This window comes from Phyllostomus discolor, chromosome 10 (assembly GCF_004126475.2).
Source record: "Phyllostomus discolor isolate MPI-MPIP mPhyDis1 chromosome 10, mPhyDis1.pri.v3, whole genome shotgun sequence".
In the NCBI taxonomy this organism is placed as follows: Eukaryota; Metazoa; Chordata; class Mammalia; order Chiroptera; family Phyllostomidae; genus Phyllostomus; species Phyllostomus discolor.
This window is the reverse complement of record NC_040912.2, coordinates 79,229,752-79,250,119: the sequence shown is the minus strand read 5'-3', so window position 1 is coordinate 79,250,119 and position 20,368 is coordinate 79,229,752. Positions and strand designations below refer to the sequence as shown.

At 41.7% G+C, this 20,368-nt stretch overlaps 1 protein-coding gene across 3 annotated transcripts in view; it reads right to left on the bottom strand.

Moving 5' to 3' along the window:
• The window catches only part of EXOC4 (exocyst complex component 4), a 676,926-nt gene that overhangs the window by 473,821 nt on the left and 182,737 nt on the right, over nt 1-20,368 (bottom strand). For all 3 annotated transcript variants that reach the window (XM_028525527.2, XM_036010918.1, XM_036010919.1), the window contains exons 8-9: nt 10,045-10,190; nt 5,577-5,665 (exon numbers count right to left, since the gene is read on the bottom strand). In XM_028525527.2, the coding sequence (XP_028381328.1) occupies nt 5,577-5,665; nt 10,045-10,190 (235 nt within the window). The remainder of the gene's footprint in view (nt 1-5,576; nt 5,666-10,044; nt 10,191-20,368) is intronic.

Here is a 20,368-nt window from a genome sequence, read left to right as displayed (position 1 = left end):
AAAAAGAGATAAATTGGCTTTTATAAAAACTATTATAATATCATTATAGGAGAAAACTTACATAGAGTAAATTAAGAATAGTCTTTTAAAAAGCAAGAATATATACAAAAGGAAGGAGAATCAATTTTATACACTATTTTGGAACCTAAAACAGAAAGATAACTGAAAAATAAAGGTTATTTTTAAATAGTTATATGCAACTTTAGAAAGAAAAATACACATTTTTTTCATGTCTCTTGAATATGGTTATTAACAAAGACATTACGCAAAATTGAAAAAAAAGACTACACAGAATTTTCTAATCAAATTTCAGGATATAAAACTTTAAATGTGCTTGCTTTTTTTCTAAGATTTTACTTATTTGTTTTTAGAGAGGGGACAGGAGACAGAAACATCTGTGTGTGAGAGAAACATTGACTGGTTGCCACTCACACTCCCCACAACCAGGGACCTGGCCTGCAACCCAGACATGTGCCCAAACGAGGAATTGAACCTGCAACCTTTGGGTTTGCGGGACAATGTCCAACCCCCTGGGCCACATAAGTCAGGGCTAAAAGTGCTTCTTATACTTCAGGCTATGGAATAAATGTGTTACGAGTGTAAAATTTCTGTACCTCACTTCAGTCAAAACGTCCCTGAAAATGTGTGCATAATTGAAATCTTGCTTTAAATTCTCCATTATAGAACAGCTTGCTATTTAAGAGATTCCTATTATAGATCCTTCTATAAAAAGATCAACTCATGGTTAACCTATTTCGAATATTGCCTTACCTTAAAGCAAGGCACCTCCAAACAGATTAATTGCATACAGTGTCATTAAGTATTCACAACACCAGTCACCAACAATTCATTAGAGAGAAAAACTTAAAAAATTCAGGTCAACTCAGTATAAGGGCCTGGTTTTCCTTGATGCCAGTACTTCCATCTTTACTACATAAAGTAAATCCTCTCAGAGAAGTCAATTCTCAAGTGGTTGGAGCTTTACAGGATATTTAATGTCAGGGCTATAGAAATGCCGCTCATTAAACTAATGGGAATAAGAGTGGCACTCTAAAGGTACCATTACTGAGTACAAACAGAAGTTCTAAGTAGCCCCAAGACAGAAAAGAAACTGTAATCAAACCTGAGTATACACTGCTACTTGGATCAATGACACATAATATTCTCTATCCATTTGTGAGTTTTATTAACTTTAAAAATGAGTGAAGACAAATCACAGGACCCCCACTCTGTTTATCAAAGCTCCCACTAGGGTTTTTCAAACACGTAGGCTTGTACTCACACACAACAAATAACATATTGAGGATAGAAACTTCCCTTCATCATATACATATATTTTTTAAAGATTTCATTTATTAACTTTTAGAGAGAGGGAAAGGGAGAGAGAAAGAGAGGGAGGGAAATACTGATACAGGAGAGAAACACTGATCAGTTGCCTCTTGCACACGCTGAACCCACAACCCAGGCATGTGCCCTGATCAGGAATCAACCTGTGACCTCTTGCTCCTCGGGATGATGCCCAACCAACTGAGTGACACCAGTCAGGGCCGCCATCATGTATTTTTTAAGTGCCTAACTCAAGCCAAACACTGTCCTAGGTACTGTAATGCACTACTGAACAAATCTTGCATTCTGGACAGCCTGAGAAAAGTGCAGAAATTTAACAATGTAACAAGACATGTACATATCAAGAAAAGTGTAAGGAAAATAAAACACACGTTGGGAAAAAGAATGATAGGATGGGGGTGGGGGGCAGGGTGCTGAGGAAGGTCAGGGAGCAGTAATGAAATGCGGGCAGGAGACCCGGATCTGGAATCATCCTCACCCCAGGCCCTAGGCAAAGCCTGGTCCCGGCCGAGATCACCCGGGGAGAGTCCGCAGAGGGAGCAGAGGGAAGAGCTCAGGACCAAACCTAGAGACACTTCAAAGAGCCCTTGAGAAGACAAACAGAACATGGAGGGAAGAAGAAAACAATAAAACAATAGCTGCTGACAGATCAAGCGAGATGAACACGGAAAAGCAAACGCTGACCCGGCCAAGATGGAGGTCACGGGTGGCCTTGAGGAGGGAGAGCTGACCGTGTGAGGCAGGGGGGCTGGGAGGTGGCGGGGAGAAAATAAGACAAAGAAGTGGACACAGTTCTCTTAATTCCACAATGATAAGTTTTTAAAGCACCATTTTAATTTAAATCAATTACAGCTATTCTAATTCTTCCAGGGCTTTAATGTCTAATTTTATATTAACAATATCCTCCTAAAGTGGTCAGGACTAATAATGGCTTTATTCTTCAAATGAGAAAATGGAAGCACAGTGGGGCTGAATAATGTAAGAGCTTATTTTGGTCATAAGTGGCAGTATTTTGATTTTTTTGTTAACCCTCGTGAGATAATGCGTTCATCAGTTACACTATTCTGCAGGAGAATCACACATTAAACCTGAGAAGCTATACTCAAGCTAAATGTTCATTAAAACTAATACCTTTCCACCTACACCAGGGCTGTCTGAGCACTACAATGAAGCAGCAGAGAGGCTCCGAGCAACAGGAAGTCTATGATTAACGCAGACACACACATACACGAGTTCGACTTCCACCTGTTATCCCGCACGCTTTGAAATAGCATCCCCACCTCCCCGGCCCAATTGCCAACGGCAGACTATATAATGAACCATCTGTACCACAGCAGAGCCAACTGAGATGGGTTGATGATACCAAAGAAATCTCATTTTTTTTCATTCCGTTTTCCCCCCTTGTGTGCTGTTAGGTTGAGTAACATTTTAAATTGCATGATAAATTGAAAATGTTGGCAGGAACTTAACTTTTGTAAAATTGGAGCTTTTTAAATGTTACTTTGATGGTCTTTTCTGGTGGATTTCTTTACCGCTTGGCCTGCAACAGAAGGAAAAGCTGACCCTATGAACCAAGCCACTAGGAGGCAGGGCCTGCAGCCACGTGGCGTTCAGAGACAAAGGTCATCTGCCGGTCTCTCGTGATTTGCCCGAACTGTTCAATCGCGCCCTTTCAAGGGCACACTGAGACGCAGCCCTCACCACGGCCCTTGCGCCAGTCAGATGAACAGAACAACCGGAAAGGGTGCTCATTTTTCATGGAAAGTGGGTGCGATTCCCCCCCTCCCCAACTTTTCCTGCTGAAATGTTAAAAGCCTTCATCAGAGCAACTTTTGTTCCTAAATGAAACACCATCAATCTTTCACAAAACCTGGTCAGCTGATCTATTCTCTCACTGAGTATGTGATGTGTCAGCTCAGCAAAATTATTTTTTAATGATTATTTTGAGCACGATATGTTTGATGGCTCCTTTCTCCCCTTGTAACCAGAGATAAATCCTCCTATTTTGCTGAACACTGGTAAGTACAATAGACTATTGCTTGAAAGTTCCATATTTCAATTAAGTTTTGAAGGATGGGAAAGTCCCTAGTTACATTATAGTGATTCTTCAATTAACCATCCCCACAGAATGAAAGTCCTCTGTATAGTAGTTGAATTTAAAAATGGTTTTCAATCACATACAGCAGAGTTGTCCTGGGCCAGACTCAAGGACAACATGCCTTTTCAGTAAAGCTGTGCGTCACTGCAGAGAACAAAAATGCATGTACACACAGCCTCCACCCCTTCCCTTCCACATAAAAACTCAAGGGACCTACGAGGCTGAGAAGCTCGGACATCAGCTTTCCTCCCTCTCCCCGTCCCTGAGTCCGCAGTACCTTCTGAACATCTAGTACGCTGGGCGCTGTGCTAAGAGCAGGAAATAAAATGGTATTCCCTCACGGAGCTCACAGTTTGTGGCGGACACCAAGTGAGCATCCGTCCACAGGTCGTGTGCACGGTGCTCGGACAGGGGACGTTAGGGTGTGAGCACACATCAGGGGCCACAACCTCAGCGTGTGTGAGAGACCATGTGTGTGCATGTGTGTGTGTGCGTGTGTGTCAGGCTAGGGAAAGGAGGGTTCTACAGAAGAAGTGATGACTAAATGTACTTGGGAAAGCTGAGGAGAATTCAACCAAAGGGAGAAACAGAATGCATTTGCACACTCTGAGGAGACAGTTCTAGTAATTACTGTAGTATTTGAGGAGAAAGAGGAAGACATAACATTTATTGCTCAAGGACACTTTTCTAAACACTATTCACAGCTTAACCTACCTACCTTTTAAAACAACCTCACAGTATAAGTACTATTCTATCCCCATTTAGAGTTAATAGAGGCACACAGATTACAAAGCTAGTAAATGGGAAGCTAAATTTTAAATGTAGGCCATCTGGGTCCAGAATCCTCTACTCTTTGTTGCTTTGCTACTGTGTCCCCAGAGATCAGGGACTGAGGTGGGAGGCTGAGGGGGAGGGAGGCGGGGGACACCGCACAACTGAGAATCGTCCCACGTGGCTACAGCTCAGCGTGGTTACCGTTCCCACTCATTACATAACAGAGAGAGAGAGAGACTCTAGTATCAGTCATTTATCCTTGTTGACTAATTATGTCTATCTCCTGTAATTCAAGACTCCAAGGTACACACTTCAGGTTTTCCAGAACACACAGCAACACTTCAATATAAAATAAAACATTGGTAGGCGGATCTCCTTTCCCTTACATCCTCAAACACACGTCTGGGTTTTTGGTTCTGCTAACTAAACTAAATATCTAATTGTACAGGCCAGTCCCCTCAAAATAGTCCAAGTGCCTCCAGTGCATCCAAACTGAGTGTTCTGATCCATCCCTCATGAGAAGGCCTACAGTTATAAAGTAACTTAAATAATCATTCCTTCCCCTCAACATCTCCAGCAACTTTATGCACACCGTTTTAGTGGTCAGCATCGACCACTTTCTGATACTGTTACTGACACCCATGCCTCAATTCCATAACTGAATCTCACGTCATTATCTTTCACTCCTTTGCACCTGACTTCCACCCCTTGCAAGGCCCAGGATGTTCAGCAGGCCCTCACGAGTCTTCCTTGATTGAGTCCACTGACCGTGACTAGGTCCTTTTTGTCACAAAATGAAATGCTATTGGTCTGATTTTTTATTTAATTCAATTCACTAATAATTTATTTCCTGAAGCATTTTTTATTCAGTTCATCACTGTTTAGTAGCCACGGGTAGGTATCAGATATCCTGTGTATCAAAGTTATATTGATTAGAACATGGTAATCAGAGAAAATTTCCTCCCTTGAACTAACAACAGAGGCCACATCTGCCTTCTTCTGAATCTCAGATACTACCGACATACCCCAGGACTACTGTCCTGCAAACAATAATCAAAGTTAACAGTGGCAGCCACAGGAGACTGGCGCCCCCCAGGCCATGACTGGGCTCATCTTTAAGCACAGAGGAGACCGACTGCATCTCTGTTTGCTTTGCGCTCCCACTAGAATGGTAGCAGATCTGAGTCCTGTGGCCCCGGTAATAGTTTTAGCTGCTCGTCAACACTGCTGGGAAATGATAGAAGAAACAGAAGATCGAGTCTTTACATCATTGCTATCCTGAAAGAATACTGTGCATTCCGACCTCCCATTCACATACCGCACCCTTCAGGGCTTCCAGAGAAACGCGGCCACCCACCTTGGAGCTCTCCACTCCGACTGTACAGCTCCCTTCTCTGCTCTCGCAAGTAGGCACTCATGCTGATGGCGTGCGAAGACGACTCAAACCTGCAACGAAACGCAGGGTCAACGAACAGTTAGGTGGCAACCAAAGAGGCGGTGCCCAGCTATGCCCTCCGAAAGTAGTCCACTCAGGCCTGTGAGATGCTCCCCAGTGGTCCCCAACCAAGACGCTCTAACTATTCCATGATGGGGCCAGGGCCGGGCTGCCAGCGGCCTTGACCTGTGAACGAGGGTCCTGGCTAGCACCCCTCCACAAGAGTATTTGCATCTTCCACTCATATTCCACTTTAGCTGATAGGACTCCGATCTGTCGCAACTGCCTTTGCCTCTAGGTCTTCTGCCGGGATGCCTGTACACACAGCAATGAGGGCATCTCACAGCATCGTTAGACGTTGCCTGTCCAGCTCGAGAGCCATCGCTGTAAGATTGTCCACTGTATGCACAGAAATCCTGGCTCCTTGGAGCAGACGTCTTGCCTTTCAATGTCCCCCCAGTTACAGCCCTAGGACAAAGGACACGCTACCCATACTGCACCACAGAAGCAAGGCATCTACGGTCTCTCCTTAAAACCCCAGAAACAGGTCATTCTAAAGGGCTGCCTTTAGAATGGTAGCGGGTGCCAAGGATGCCTGTCTGCACCCACGCAGGAACTGTTTCAAGTCAAAGACATAGGGGAATGCTCATGATTTAGAACAGGTCTCTAAAATCTAAAATAATAATACCAAAAAAATCACAATCGTAAGATAAACTTGTAGGTAAGGGAAAAAACAATAGTTAAAATTATGACTCCATCCAACAGTAAATCCTCTACGGTGCTCAGAGAAGTTCCACTTCAAGCCCGCCATCTTCGAAGTCAGACTAACAGCCTGACGGGAGAGAGTCTTCTAAGAATCGCTGCCACCGAGGGGTAAACAGCAACACAATGGAAGAGCAGCAGTGACAACAGGATAGGTTCTGGCGACAAGGAAGGAGCGCCGTGGTTCTCTTAATGATGCCTTCTTTACCCACTCCTCGACAACGAGGAGGAACACTAAGACGAATGTCGGTCAGAGGAAAACACTAGGGTTTCCCGATTCTCTCTCTGCACCCCGCCAAGAACTAAGAGGGCACTGCCAGCCAGAAGGAAGGCCGCGTGTGCAGGGCTTAAGTGCCACCCGCCTGTCAAGTACAAAAAAGAAGCCACTGACCTCCAAAAAGCATGCTGACAGCTACGGATAGGAAATGATAAGGGAAAAACATAAACGGCTGGGCAGAGAATGGAGAGGTACACATTACACAATAAGAGAGAACTTGAAGCACACTTAATTAACCTTGGCTAGGGGCAATTAGAGAGAGCAGTAAAGTCCCTCACGGAGGTGATATAAACAGATTACAGCTCACTAAAATCTTAATCCTTTATGACCTGATGAGTTTTGCTGCTTGGGAATCCTTTTATGTTTGGAACAAGCCACGGACTGATACACTTTGACAGTAAAAGGGGCACTGCCATGATTCGGCCCCGCTCCTCACTTCACGGCAGAGGCCCGAGGCCCTCCACACAGCAGCCCTGCTCTGGGCACAGGGGTCGTCCATGGCAGAACCAAGACGAAGGAAAGCAGATCTGTAATAACGGCCTGATTCTGGGCACACAATGATTCTTTTGTTTCTATGCAATATTAATAAATGTGCAACAATTATTTAAGGTCATTTATTCATCTCCAGCTATTTCTATGCTTTCTAATACCACAATTTCGGGACTGGCTAAATGTTTGAAAATGGGTATATGGTCTCAGGTTGCAAGTTAGGGGTGATGGCTGAAAGCACACAATCTAAAAACTCTGACACCTGATTTTGGCAACACACCTACATTTAGGTGGGAAGTTGAGCTGGGGGAAGGGTGAGAGAAGGGGTGGCCTAACAGGCAGCATCTGAGGCCATCTCAGTGTCACTACCAACTCCCCACCCACTGTCTTTCCTGCTTGCTGGCACAGCCCCAGTTGTCCCTGGGTGTTCTGCCACCTGGCTCCCTGTCCAGCTGGAGACCCATCACTAGAGACGAAACCGAACTGGTTTAAGACAATCACTGTGATCTGCTTGCCCTGCCAGTGACTGGTTTAGGAATGGGCCTAAGACCTGTCCTAGCCTTCTTGAGGAAAACTTGCAAAATGGCTTTGTCACAGGCAGGAAAAGTTAATAAATGTACCAGTAATAATTTAAAATAATTTTAAAAGGATTTGAAATGGCACAGCCACTTTGGAAGACAGTTTGGCACTGGGTTACAAAATTAAACATAGCATGATCCAATAACCATGCTTCCACGTATTTATCCAAACAAGCTGAAAACTTAAATTTACACAAAAACCTGCACTTGGATGTTTACAGTAGCTTAATGGAAGCAACCAAGATGCTTTTCAATAGCTGGATGGAAAACCTCTGGTACATCCACATAATGGAATGCTATTTGGTGATACAAAGGGATGATCTATCAAGCCAGGAAGACACAAAAGAACCCTCAATACACACTGCTAAGTGGGGGGAAAAAACAGTCTGAAAAGTCTACACACTGTATGATTGTAGCTATGAAAGACATTTTGGAAAAGACAAACCAAGTAAAAAGGCTGGTCACTGTCAGGGGCTCGGGAGCAGGGAAAAGGAGGAGGAATGAACAAGTGGAAAATGGGGTGTTTAGGCCATGAGACTATTCTGCTTGAGGCTGTAACAGTGGATAAATGGTATCATACATTTTTCCAAACTCATAAAACTGCAGAAAACAAATTATGAGCCATAATGTAAACCATGGACTTTAGCTAATAGTATATACAAATATTGGCTCATCAACTGCAACAAATGCACCACATTCGTGCAAGATGTTAATAGAGGAAGTTGTAGGAGAGGGAACATAAGGGAAGATCTGTGTACCGTCTGCTCGATTCTTCGAAAAACCTAAAACTGCTACAAAAAATAAAGACTACTAATTTAAAAAAAGATAAAAAAAAAGATTTGTGGGAGGAATCACACACTGTTTCTCCGGCATCACCATTTGTACCAGAGCAGGACTGAAGGCAGAGAGAGGGAACGGGCCGGGTCCTCGAGGCTACTGCACCGGTGAGGTAAGGAGAGAATCCCCTACATTCAGCCTTACTGGGTGAGAAAGTAACTGCCCCGGGGTTCGATCCGCCCGTAGCTCATGTGGGGCTCTGTGTTACTTGCAGACGAAGGCATTTTTACTGATACTGTATCTAACCTCTGAATAAAACTGTAAAAAGAAAAAAAGGAATACATTCAATAAACAGAATGGATTTTACTCCATGTGAGCACAGTAAACCTCTTCTGCTCTAGACCACAAGATAAATGAACTGCTGAAACTTTCCCTAGTGACTGAGAACTCTATGAATCCACAATTTTTTAAAAAAATCTCAAAAGTGAATCAGTAAAAGATATTGGAGCCTCAACTATTCAAAAACCACGATGATACTTCTGTAGTCACTTTAAATGCTTAGATTTACAAATACAACGTCTTAAATAGCTATTAACCCTTCTAAAGACCACATGGGTCTGCCAAGATTTAAATCCTGCTTCTAACACTTGCTAGCTGTGTGAATTTACATAAACCCAACCTCCCTTGTGCCTCAGGTTTTTTGTTTCTTTTTTTAAACGTGTAAAAAAGGATTAAAAATAGAACACACATATAAGGTGGTAATGAGTGAATAAGATAATCCATGAAAATGGCTTCATGCCTTGGCTGGCACTTAGTAAGGACTCAGTAAGTGTTAGCCTATACCCCAGGTACTGAAATTTGATATAACATGAATTATGTTGAACTGAGATTATCTTGAGGAACTAACCTACCCAGTACTTGGTAATAGTAAGTAATCAATGGTAGCTGTTACTGGTGTTGTTATTGCCAATTTAGTGATTATATAACTATTTGCTGGTACCAAGTGACATATACTTACCATACATGGCCAGGTAGGGTTAGCTACGATAGTAATTAAAATAAAAAGAATTTCCAGATGGCTCCTTTATTAATTCAAACAAAAACCCAATACTACTTAACTAGAAAGATTTACATAACTTTATTAACAAAGGCTGTTTCTTGGCACTTGGGGTTTTCCAAAGGCTGAAATATTATATTTCTTTTCATTTCATGTAATTCCCCAGAAACAACTGCAGAGTTTAATTCCCCTCCAATATACCTAAAACTTCCCAGAAATGAATTTTCCTGAAACTTCTGAAAAAGTTCTAGGTAGCCCAGTAACCACATTCCAACATGACCACTTCCCCTTACAGAAAATAAAAGTACACAAAATTGAATACATATTCGCTTTCTATAAATTATTTCAAATCAACATTAGGTAAAGAAATGGCCGTCAATTAAGTAGAAAGTCCTACCTGCATGTAGCGCTTCTGGATACCTGCTGTATCACCAATAGTGAGATACTTACTTGAAAAGAGAATTTTTTGGCCTTTGAGGTTTCTTCTTGGCAAAAAAGGCTGCAAACTCCCGTCCCGTACTCGCGTAACTGAGTTGGGCTGACGGTTCGGAGGCCGTACGGGTATTTTTCATGTCCAAGTACTCCGTCAACAGCATCTGTGCCATCAGATAAGCAATTTAATACACACATGTATGATGTGTTTTTAGGAAAAGCAATTTTAAACCATAAAAACCTGATTCCAAATCCTCATCCCTGACATCCAAGTACATCAACCTAGCAACTCGTGTTTCTTGTAGTAGATCTGAGGAAAGAGACATTGTGCCCAGAACGCCATCCATTTTCTGTCTATTCCTAAACTAGGGAAAGGGTATGATGGGCATGTGAATACAAGAGTAAAGGGATCTTTTTATCAATGAAAGGGCATTTGAGCCAAACTGACACATACGTATGCTGGGGAGCAAGGTCTCAAGTGCTCTGTGGGGAACCGTCTTATGAAGGGTCTCCTATGTGCCAGGCACCGTGTTGAGTCAATCAACATTTCCCTTCAGTCAGGATTTAATCACTGGTTATATGAAATTACAGCAGCATCCGCAACGATGCCATAATGTTTACTGGGGGCTTGCTACGGTGCCAGCAAGGAGCCAATCCACTCAGATGTATTGCCACCCTTACAGAGCACGCAACTTTACCCCAAACTCACTCAGATTACAGATGAGGAGATGGGGCTCAGCAGAGGCTCGGGCGCACCCGGTGAGCTCTGTGGACAGATGGGACTTGGGGCTCCTCAGGCGCAGTGGGCAAGTGCCGGAACTGACCTGCTCAGAGCTACCACGGCCACAGCAGGCCGAGAGGTCCTGAGTACAAATAATCTCTGGGGCCACTACTCATCTTAAGAGCTTCAAAGGAGCAAACAAACAAAACAAAAGCAGCTTTTTGATCACTACTGCCAGTGGGTCCTTATACAATGCACTTCAGGGCCTCAGGGGGTGGCGCCCGGGCCAGAATCAACTGTTCTACCATTTCTAAGACCAGTGTTCTCAAAAGCCCCCACATGTGTCAAAGGAAGCAGCAGGTCTGCAACAGAAGTCACCACAGTTCCTAAGAACGTCTAACCTGGACTAAAGTATATCCACTCATTTTCACAATCACATTTACATTTAAGATACTCAAGTCATATAGTACTTATGGGCACTTTTATGGGCAAGCAATTCTAGCCAGGATATTAGCAAAAACATTTCAGAGACCTCGAGATCCCATGTAACTCTTGATTCCTGCGGGCATGTATTCATTCATTCATTCATTCATTCATTCATTTTTTGAAAGTCTGAGGACCACATTAAGCATTTATAAAGCAGAGAACATTTATAAAGCACCCTATAAACATAATGCTTCCCCCAAGGAAGTTTTAAAGCAATCATGGCTCTAGTATGAGCACAAGCACACTATGGGGTACTTAAGAAATATCAAACATTTTAAAAACATGATCTTCCTCAATCACGAAATCTGTGAGGTAAGAGCTACTACTTGCATTTCAGAGATGACGACACAGAGCATTAGTGGTATTTAGAAACTCGCCTGGAGGCGTGTGGGGGAGCAGAGGTGATGGAAATCTCTGTATATTCCCTTCAGTTTTGCTGTGAACTTGGCCATGCTCTAAGAAATAGTCAATATAGAAGTGAAACAAGCCTATGCTCTTCCCCAGGTGCGTTATTCTCACCGAAAGCACAACAATGGCCAATGAGCACGGCTGTGGGTGGCAGTAAATGGGCTTTATTTCAGTTTCTGTGAAAGAAAGACTTCACTAGCAAAATATAAAACATGTTAACAGATTGGTCAATGTTTTTAAAATTTATTTATGAGGCCACTGGAATATTACTCAACATGCTGATGAAGTAATACGATGACAAATACCATCTCTGTGAATACATCACCCCAACCACCCAATAGTCAGGCAGAATACCGAATTGGGTCTCTACTTGAGTAGCTCAACTGAGGGACTCAATTTGTAGATTTGGCATAAACGCTAATGAAGTTTGCAGGAAACCGTGTGGACTGGAACAGAATATCAAACCGATATAACACAGAAAGATGTCTACAAATGCGCTGGTTTCACTGGTTTTAACACCAACACAGCAGAGGGATAGTTCTACCAAAGTATGAAATACACTAAGCCAAGTAATTCTTCTGAGGTACTTACTTGTCCTAAAATTCAATGGCTGGCCTTGTGCAATAAAACACTGACTGACCAGGGCCTGACCAACCAGTATCCTTAAAACCCTAATATCTTAAGATCACATCACTGTTCTTTTTCTCCACATCAACCAAGTCTCCTCAGTTAATACCTCTCAATATTGTTAGTCTATTCTTAGCCACGGGCCTCTTCCTTTCCACCGTCTTAAGAAAAAAGCTTGCTTTTGTCCCACGCCCTATGTATAATCTTATTTCCCCTTTGTCTTTAGGTTCCAAACTTCAAAACACAGCCTGCGCATATATCACTTCCTTCACCACGGCGTGGTTTATTCCTGACTTCTCTCTCAAGCTCCAGTCGCTGACTTGGAATCGTATATTTCACTGGCACACTCACATATTTACGGATAAAATCAACCCTAAATTCTGAAACCTAAATCATCCTCCCATAAAAATCAATAATTCCTCTGTCTTTTTTGTTTGTGTGTAGTTTCTTATTCTTGCTGCTGTCCAGATTTAGAACTTCAGAACCATCCTTTGATACATTCCTTTATCCTTTGTCTCCATAAAAGAGTCAGTCCCCAAGTCCATTAATCACTTTCTCCACTCGACTACTCGGCCCCTTCCTGTCCATTCTGATAGCAACTGACTTACTTCAACTCACGCCGTTTTCCCTATTCGATTTTCTGCCTCTCATCTCTCGCCTGTCTAGCCTTCCCCATACGCTACCAAACACCGCTGCTGCTGTACACACGCCCGATCTCGATATGTACTTCCAATCACCGCTCATTCTCCTTACAATGGCCCCCATACCCCACCCCAAATAACCTACTCTGCTCTCCCCTGGAGACGCCTGGGCCTTCTCACTTCCAGAGTGCCTCACCTAGATTAGCCTCTCTCCTTAATAGGTCCTAAAAACCCTCCCCCAAACCATCCCACTGTTTTCTCTTTAATGACTCCTTCCTAGGCTACTCTGGGCCAGCTGTCCCTTTTTCTGAACTCCCAAACTACGCATTTTACACATCCGTCTGTAGGTATTTACCAGAAGTTGCCTAATACTATTATTCATGAAAAAAATGCCTGACCACCACAACTTAAATGCTGTAATCCTTAAAACATCATATTTCTTTACTCCCACCACGGAGTCATACAACATACCCGAGAATAAAAATTTTTTAAAACGACTCACTGATTTTTAAACACCATGTGATAGGAAGCCTGGATGTATATATTATTATATAATATAAATTAGAGATAGTCTCCAAAATAGAACAAGCCCTGTAAATGAGTCCTCAGTACAAAAACCTATAGAAGAAGTGAAACGAAAAGGGGATAGGTATAATTTCATCACAGGCTTTGCAGTGTTTATTTCCTTCATGTACTTTGCCTCTTTTCCCTAATATCATTCACCACCAGCTGGGAAATACTACTTCAAAACAAGTAAAGTTGTACCTTGACAAGAAAATTGGTAAAAGTGCATTTTTAAATATCTCAAAGAACAAATAAGCTCCAATTTCTAAAATGTTTTAAATTTGACTGAATTAGGCTAAATTTTCTACTACAAAGTCTTGACGCAGACATCGGAAGTCCGGTATTAAACTATAATCACATAATTTCTTGGTGATTCTACATCATTGTGGATAATGTTCTGCATTGTCTCAATTGTAAGTACTCACCTGCGAGGGCCTGGGGAAAATCATTCAAGATTGGAATTCTGGGGCAAAGGGCATTACATATAATATCAGATACATCCTGCCTGCAGAAGATAATCCTGTGTTCTTTCTGGCTCTAAATTCCTTCATATCTCAGACACTCATTTCTTTTCTCTTTTTAAGTACCAGAAGTTGCTACTTCTTATTGATCAAGAGTTTGAAAAATGAAAAGTCAGAGCTTATGGATGTTTTCAAGTTTAACTTAAAAGGCATTATTTATAAAACTAAAGACAAGAAATATGAAAAGATGGTAGGAAAGCACCTGAAAATCTGTATATCCCAGTGAGATCATGATTCGCTATATTTTTTTGAGTACCTGGTATGTTGGATGGTTCTGTGGTTGAAGTAAAATATAATGCTTAAAAAAAAAAAACACAAATTTGGGTGGTCAGGCATCTCCACTGCTATAACATTTAATTAGAAGTTGCTACGATGCAAGTCAAAAAATCTCGTGACGTATAAAGCAGGGCCACAACTCTGAGATTTATAATTTGATGTAACATCGGTAACATCACTGAATATATTTGTCATTTACCATTTAATCCTCCTTAACACACTGCCTGTGGCTACCTGTGGTTATACTCACAGTTTCCTAAAAATAAATATGGCAATTACGGGCTTAATATTAACACGTCTCCTGTCTTCAGCTTCTCTATTTATCCAGGTAGCTACTCAATGAAACACTCAGATCCTTCTAGGTATATAATGAGGTTGATCCCCTGCAGTAACTTCCCAGCTTATGAAATCCCCTCCTTATCTAAGAACCGGTCCCCAACCACATGGCAGACTCTGGTAGCTACTTGTACCCTGGGGCCCCCAGTCAGATTCTCTTTCTCAGGAATGCGTCAGTGGGATCCAGTCTCTGCTGATCAATGTAGATGATGAGATGCAGACCCCTGAGGCAACTACCTTCTACCACGTGGATGGAAAGTCAAAGAAAGCCAACCTGCACAGAGGGAATAAAGAAGGAACTGGATGAGCACAGAGACAGAGAAACAGGAGACCCATGTGGGGGGATTTAAAGGTTGCAGCCTGTCTTCCACAGCTTTAAATGTTTCAAATCCAGCTGCGAATAAGGGTTACATCCTCCACCCTTTGGTTCCATAATATATCCTTTATAACTTTAATAAATTTTCCTTAGTTTTCCTTATGATAGCTTGAGTAGGTTGTTATTTCTTCACTAAGATAACTATAGATAAATGAATATATACTAATATCCATCTCAGCGACATGCATACCCCATATAGTACTGTTTGCCCAGAACACTGGTAATATCAAGAGAGGTAGAAACCAATTCTCCTGACCACTAGCTTCAAATGTTCAATGATTTACACAAAGCAGTACTGTACTTATCCCCCTTGGTGAATCTGAAAATTAGATTGCTTCTTATGTTAGGAGCAATAACGTCAAAAAAGCACCGTGAGCTCAAAAAACGAACCAAGACTCAATGGCTCTTCAGCAAACTATCTTGAATGCGCCTGCATTAACTACCATAAATTTTAATAATTTGCTCTTTTAAAATGCAGATGTCCAGGAGCTGTGTTCCAAGCACAGCAAAGTAGCGACCATTAAACTAACGCTCATACTGATAATAATTTTAAAAGCTGAAGAAACATGTAAAAAAACTAAAATGTGAAGGCCCTAGAGAGGAACCAAATTAAACAGAAACTGGGGGCTACAATCCAAGAAAGGAGGCACACAGGAGTTCCTCTGGCTTTTTCCCAGAGTGCACTTCCCCACTTCCAGGGCGCCAGGGCAGGACCCAAGCAGAACTATGGTCTGACCGGATGGAGGAGACAAGGCAGGTACAGGGATGCCAGGACGCCCAGAATTTAAGGGGAGAAATCCAGAGAAAGGCAAGGAGCAAAATCAGTGCAATATAACCCGCAAATGACCACCTTGATCCCAGAAAATATTACAATAGAGAGACTGGAACAATATTTTTAAATTACTAAAAAAGATCAGATTTCTCCCACAGAGTTGCCAGTGAATGAAATATTAATGACAAAGAAAAAAAACAGAAAAAGTTATTTTTTTGAATATAACAGTCTCATTTCCTCGTTGTATAAGGACTAAAATATTCTGCAGTAAGGAAACCAAATAAAAAATAGACAATCATTTTGAAAACAGAATAGCTGTCTGCTTAATTATACTCATTAACAATGGCAATTGTATAATTAAAACCACTATTAGGATGGTCTTGTGAATAGTCCTCACTTCAGTGTTCAAAGTAAAATAAACCCAAAACTCCAACGGTACGTGCTTTGTGGTCCTGCATCAAACGCCTCCCCCACGAGCCGAGATCAAACTGCTCGTGTTTGGCTGTGCCCCCACTCCCGCAACAGGAGAGCTTTGAACAAAGAAAACCTAGTTTTTATAGCTTTCAAAAGAAAGTCTTCATTTATTATAAATAAACATATATTTATTCAATGCATAAAATATGCAAGGTATTGTGTGTGAAATACAAGCAATACTCAAAAAAAAATCCTTCCTTGGTATCAAAACAAGTGAATTTTGCTATACGTAAATAAAACATTTTAAGTGAATCAAAAGCCTAACCAATCAGTCCGTCAACCCCTCCCTCGGGGTGTCACCTAGAGATGAAGACACCAGGAGTGACCACGGTGCTCGGGAGAAAGTACGCACCAGGACAAAGAACTGCTGCGAGCATCGGAAGGAGGGCAAGACGGCTCCGAACTAGGACAACGAAAAAAACGTTTCGACATCCTGATACTACAGGACATACATATAATCTTAAAAGATGTGAACGGGCAAAAGAAAAATGATAGAAGGAACAGAACACATAAACAGTGCCAGGGAGATGCAGGGTATCATCAGTGAACAGCAAACAGCTCAGGTGACGTGAAAATGAAGGCCGAGAGGGAAGCCTGCAGAGGTGATACGTGGGAAAACGTATCGGGACCTTTAACTCCAAGCTCAGACAACGAAGTCAAGTACAAAATGACAAGGCAACAACAGGGTTGGAATAGGAAAAATAAAATGTTACAAATATACTTTAAAGCACCTGCCAGTGTACAGAATAGCAGATTAGAAGGCCAAGGGACCGGAGACAACATAAATGATTACAGGAAATACTATGAAGGAAGGGGGACAAGAAGAGAAGATCTACCAAGATAGTCCAAGAAAAGACAAGACTTTTTTAAATTAAAGTAGCATTAATAAGACTGTACGTTATGGGATACATTTGAGAGTCAATGAAGAGGAAATATACAAACAAAACTTAACCAGTTATTCCACAAAAATAAAATAATAAAGAGAGAAAGAAAACACGGCTGAAGCACCGCACATCTGAAAGACTGAACCACCGTGGCTCCAGGAACAGTGACAGGAGCTCGGGCGGGACGATGGTCCGATAGGGACACTGGGCTCACTTTGGAAAACGCTCCCTGTGAAGCACACAAGACTCACATTCGCGTGCACCCCAAATACACAGCCGCGAAAGGGGAAATAACGCTGATGAGATTCCTGTGGTTAATACGTTATTTGACTTTCATTAAGACTGTTAGTGTGTGTTTATAGGGTCTCCGAAGGACATATATCTTTGAAAGTTTCTAATGTGATTTTACCCCACAGTGTTTTTCCAACAGCTTTGCTGAGGTACGATTTAAACGCCGTCCAAGGCGCCACTGCAGTGTGCGGCTCCCCGAGTGCAGGTAACTTCATGCAGCTGTGCAGCCACCGACACCATCATCCTGGAGCACTTCTAACCCATCGTAGAGTCCCCTGGCGGCGTCAGCTGCAGGTTTTTCAGTCTTTTATTAGACTCAGAAAGTTCCCTTCCAATACGGGTTTGCTGAAGGTGTCTGGGTTTGTTTTCTCATCACCAGTGGCTGTTAAGTGCTTTCCTGTGAATTGAGATGATTATGTGGGTCTGGTCCTTTATTCTGTTAATATGGTGTAGCGTGTTAACTGACTTTTGATAAACCCACCTAACAGTAATACGTAATACAGTTTATATACAGGAAGATTCAATTTGATAATATTTTCTTCAAGATCTGTCCACCCTATGTTCAGGAGGGGGGATATCACTCGATTGTTTCCTGTGCTATCTTTCACTTCTTTATCAGGGTAATACCAGCCCCAGAGAAAGTGTGGGAACTGTTTCCTCACCTCTGTTTCCAGAGAGAGTCTGCAAAGCACTGGTATCATTTCTGCTTTAAATGTCTGACAGGACACTTGCACGGCTTACATATAGGTAGGGAACTTTTTACTTACTTATTTCTTATAAGACAAGTCATATTTTCTATTTCTTTTTGAATTAGGTTTGTATTTTGTGCCTTTCTAGGGATTTGTCCATTTCATCTAGGTATCTAATTGGTTGACATACAGTTGTTCATACTAACTGTTTATAATCTTTTAAATTTATGTGGTGTCTATATAATATCTTCCTCTCTCATTCCTGATTTTTAATTGTTCAGTCTAGCTAGAGAGTTATCAGTTTTTTATCTTTTAGAAAACCAACTTTTGGTTTTATATTTTTGCATTGTTTCTCTGATTTTTATTTCTTTGATTTTTCCCTTTGATCTTTATCATTTCTTACCTTCTGCTTGCTTTGGGTTTCTTTTTTTTTTTTTTTTTGCCCTCATTTTTCTAGCTCTGGGTGGAAACTTAAGATTGTTTCTTTTAAGTCTTTTTTCATACATTCAATATGCATTGAAGAAGTTTATTGTTTTATTTCCAAATATTTGAGAAATTCCAAGTTTTCTTCCTGTTTTTATTTAATTATTGTGGTTATAGAGAATACTTTGTGTTATTTCAATTCTTTTAAACATACTGTCACTTACTACATGGTCTAGCATGTAGTCCATATAGAGAATATTCCACGTGAACATGAAACAGTCTATTCTGGCGGTGTTAGGGAGAGTGTACCATATAAGTCACTTTCAGTCAAGCCCCTGATAGAGTTGTTCAAGTCTTGAATGTTTTCTGTCCAGTTTTTCTATTAATTTTTGATAAAAAAATATTGAAACCAACAATAATGGTTTCATTTTTGGCTTATTTCAATTCTGTCAGTGTTTCCTTCATGTATTTTCAATCCTGCAGTATTTGATGGTTTATTTCTAACTCACTCATAGAAAAAAAGGCAAATAAGAGAGACCATGCTGGGGGCAGACACGACAGTGGTCCTGATGCCCAAAGGCTCCTTTCTAAAGAAGCTTTGCCATTATCATCTGCACACTTCACGCAAGCGTATTTTAAACTTCATTGTACCAACTTACATCACTTTCTCTTTCTCTTTCTCTCATCAACGGTGACTACCAAGCACCATGGTTTTCCTACACAAAGCCTTCAGGTGCTGGTGTTCCAGTCTTACTACTAAGACTCCTGCGTTTCATCATAATGTGTCAGTGAATCCTTTATCACACCACTGTCTTTCTCAGTCCCCTCCATTCCCATGACCCCTCCTCTATTACCCTTTGACATTCCTTCTCCTTTGGAAATACTCCATCTTGAAAGTTCCCCACTGTGACTCCTCTCAGACCACCATGTCTTTAACCTCTTCCCAACAGATGTACACCTCTTCCTTCTGTCTGTGCTAAAATTCCAGAAAGACTGGTCTACACACAGGAATCACTTGGAGAATTACTTTACAATACACACACATGTGCCCCAGTGGAGAACCCCAAGGTGAGAAGGCAGCACTGCAATGCAGAAAGTCTGTGCGAGAGGTCAGTGCTATCATGTGTAAGCTGCCTGACCTTGGCAAGTAATTTAATCTCACTAAGCCTTATGTCCCTCATCCATGAAATGAGAATAACAGAACCTACTTCATATAACATGAGAAATACAATAAATATCATAGAAAGTGCCTAGCATATTATTGTTGGTATTGTTTTTTTAATGCACCCCAGAGACCAAGTTGCTACCACATTACCTCTCTGTGCCTGAAAACCTTGCTTTCCACGTCTTTAAAACAGGAATAATAATGTCACCTGACCCATTTGTCAGGGGTAAATGAGCGAATGCTGTAAATCACCTAGAACACTGCTTAGAGCACAGTGAGCACTTTGTGTTATTACATAAATACATAAAATTATTTCTATATCCTAATCATCTCCTCACTGCTATCATTCTTCTCCTCCTTCCTCTTCTCCTTCCTCCTCTCTACGTGAAGGGACCTCAATCACTAAAGCCAGGCTTCTTCTAATATGCATTCGCTACACTTGTGGAATGTCTTCTTTCACTTCAGTGGGTTCCACTGCCATGCTTTCTTTCCTATTTGAATACCTAATACCTTACCATTTCCTTTCTAAGGGTTCTCTGCCTGCGTTCACCCCTCCAAATGCGACCCCCAGTGGCCTTCCTGCAGCATATTAAGGCAGGCCGTCGCTGGCCGTCCTGCACTCACACTTCTCGTGACAGTCTATCCCACAACCTGCTACCAGATTAAGCTCACTAACTGGAGTTCAATG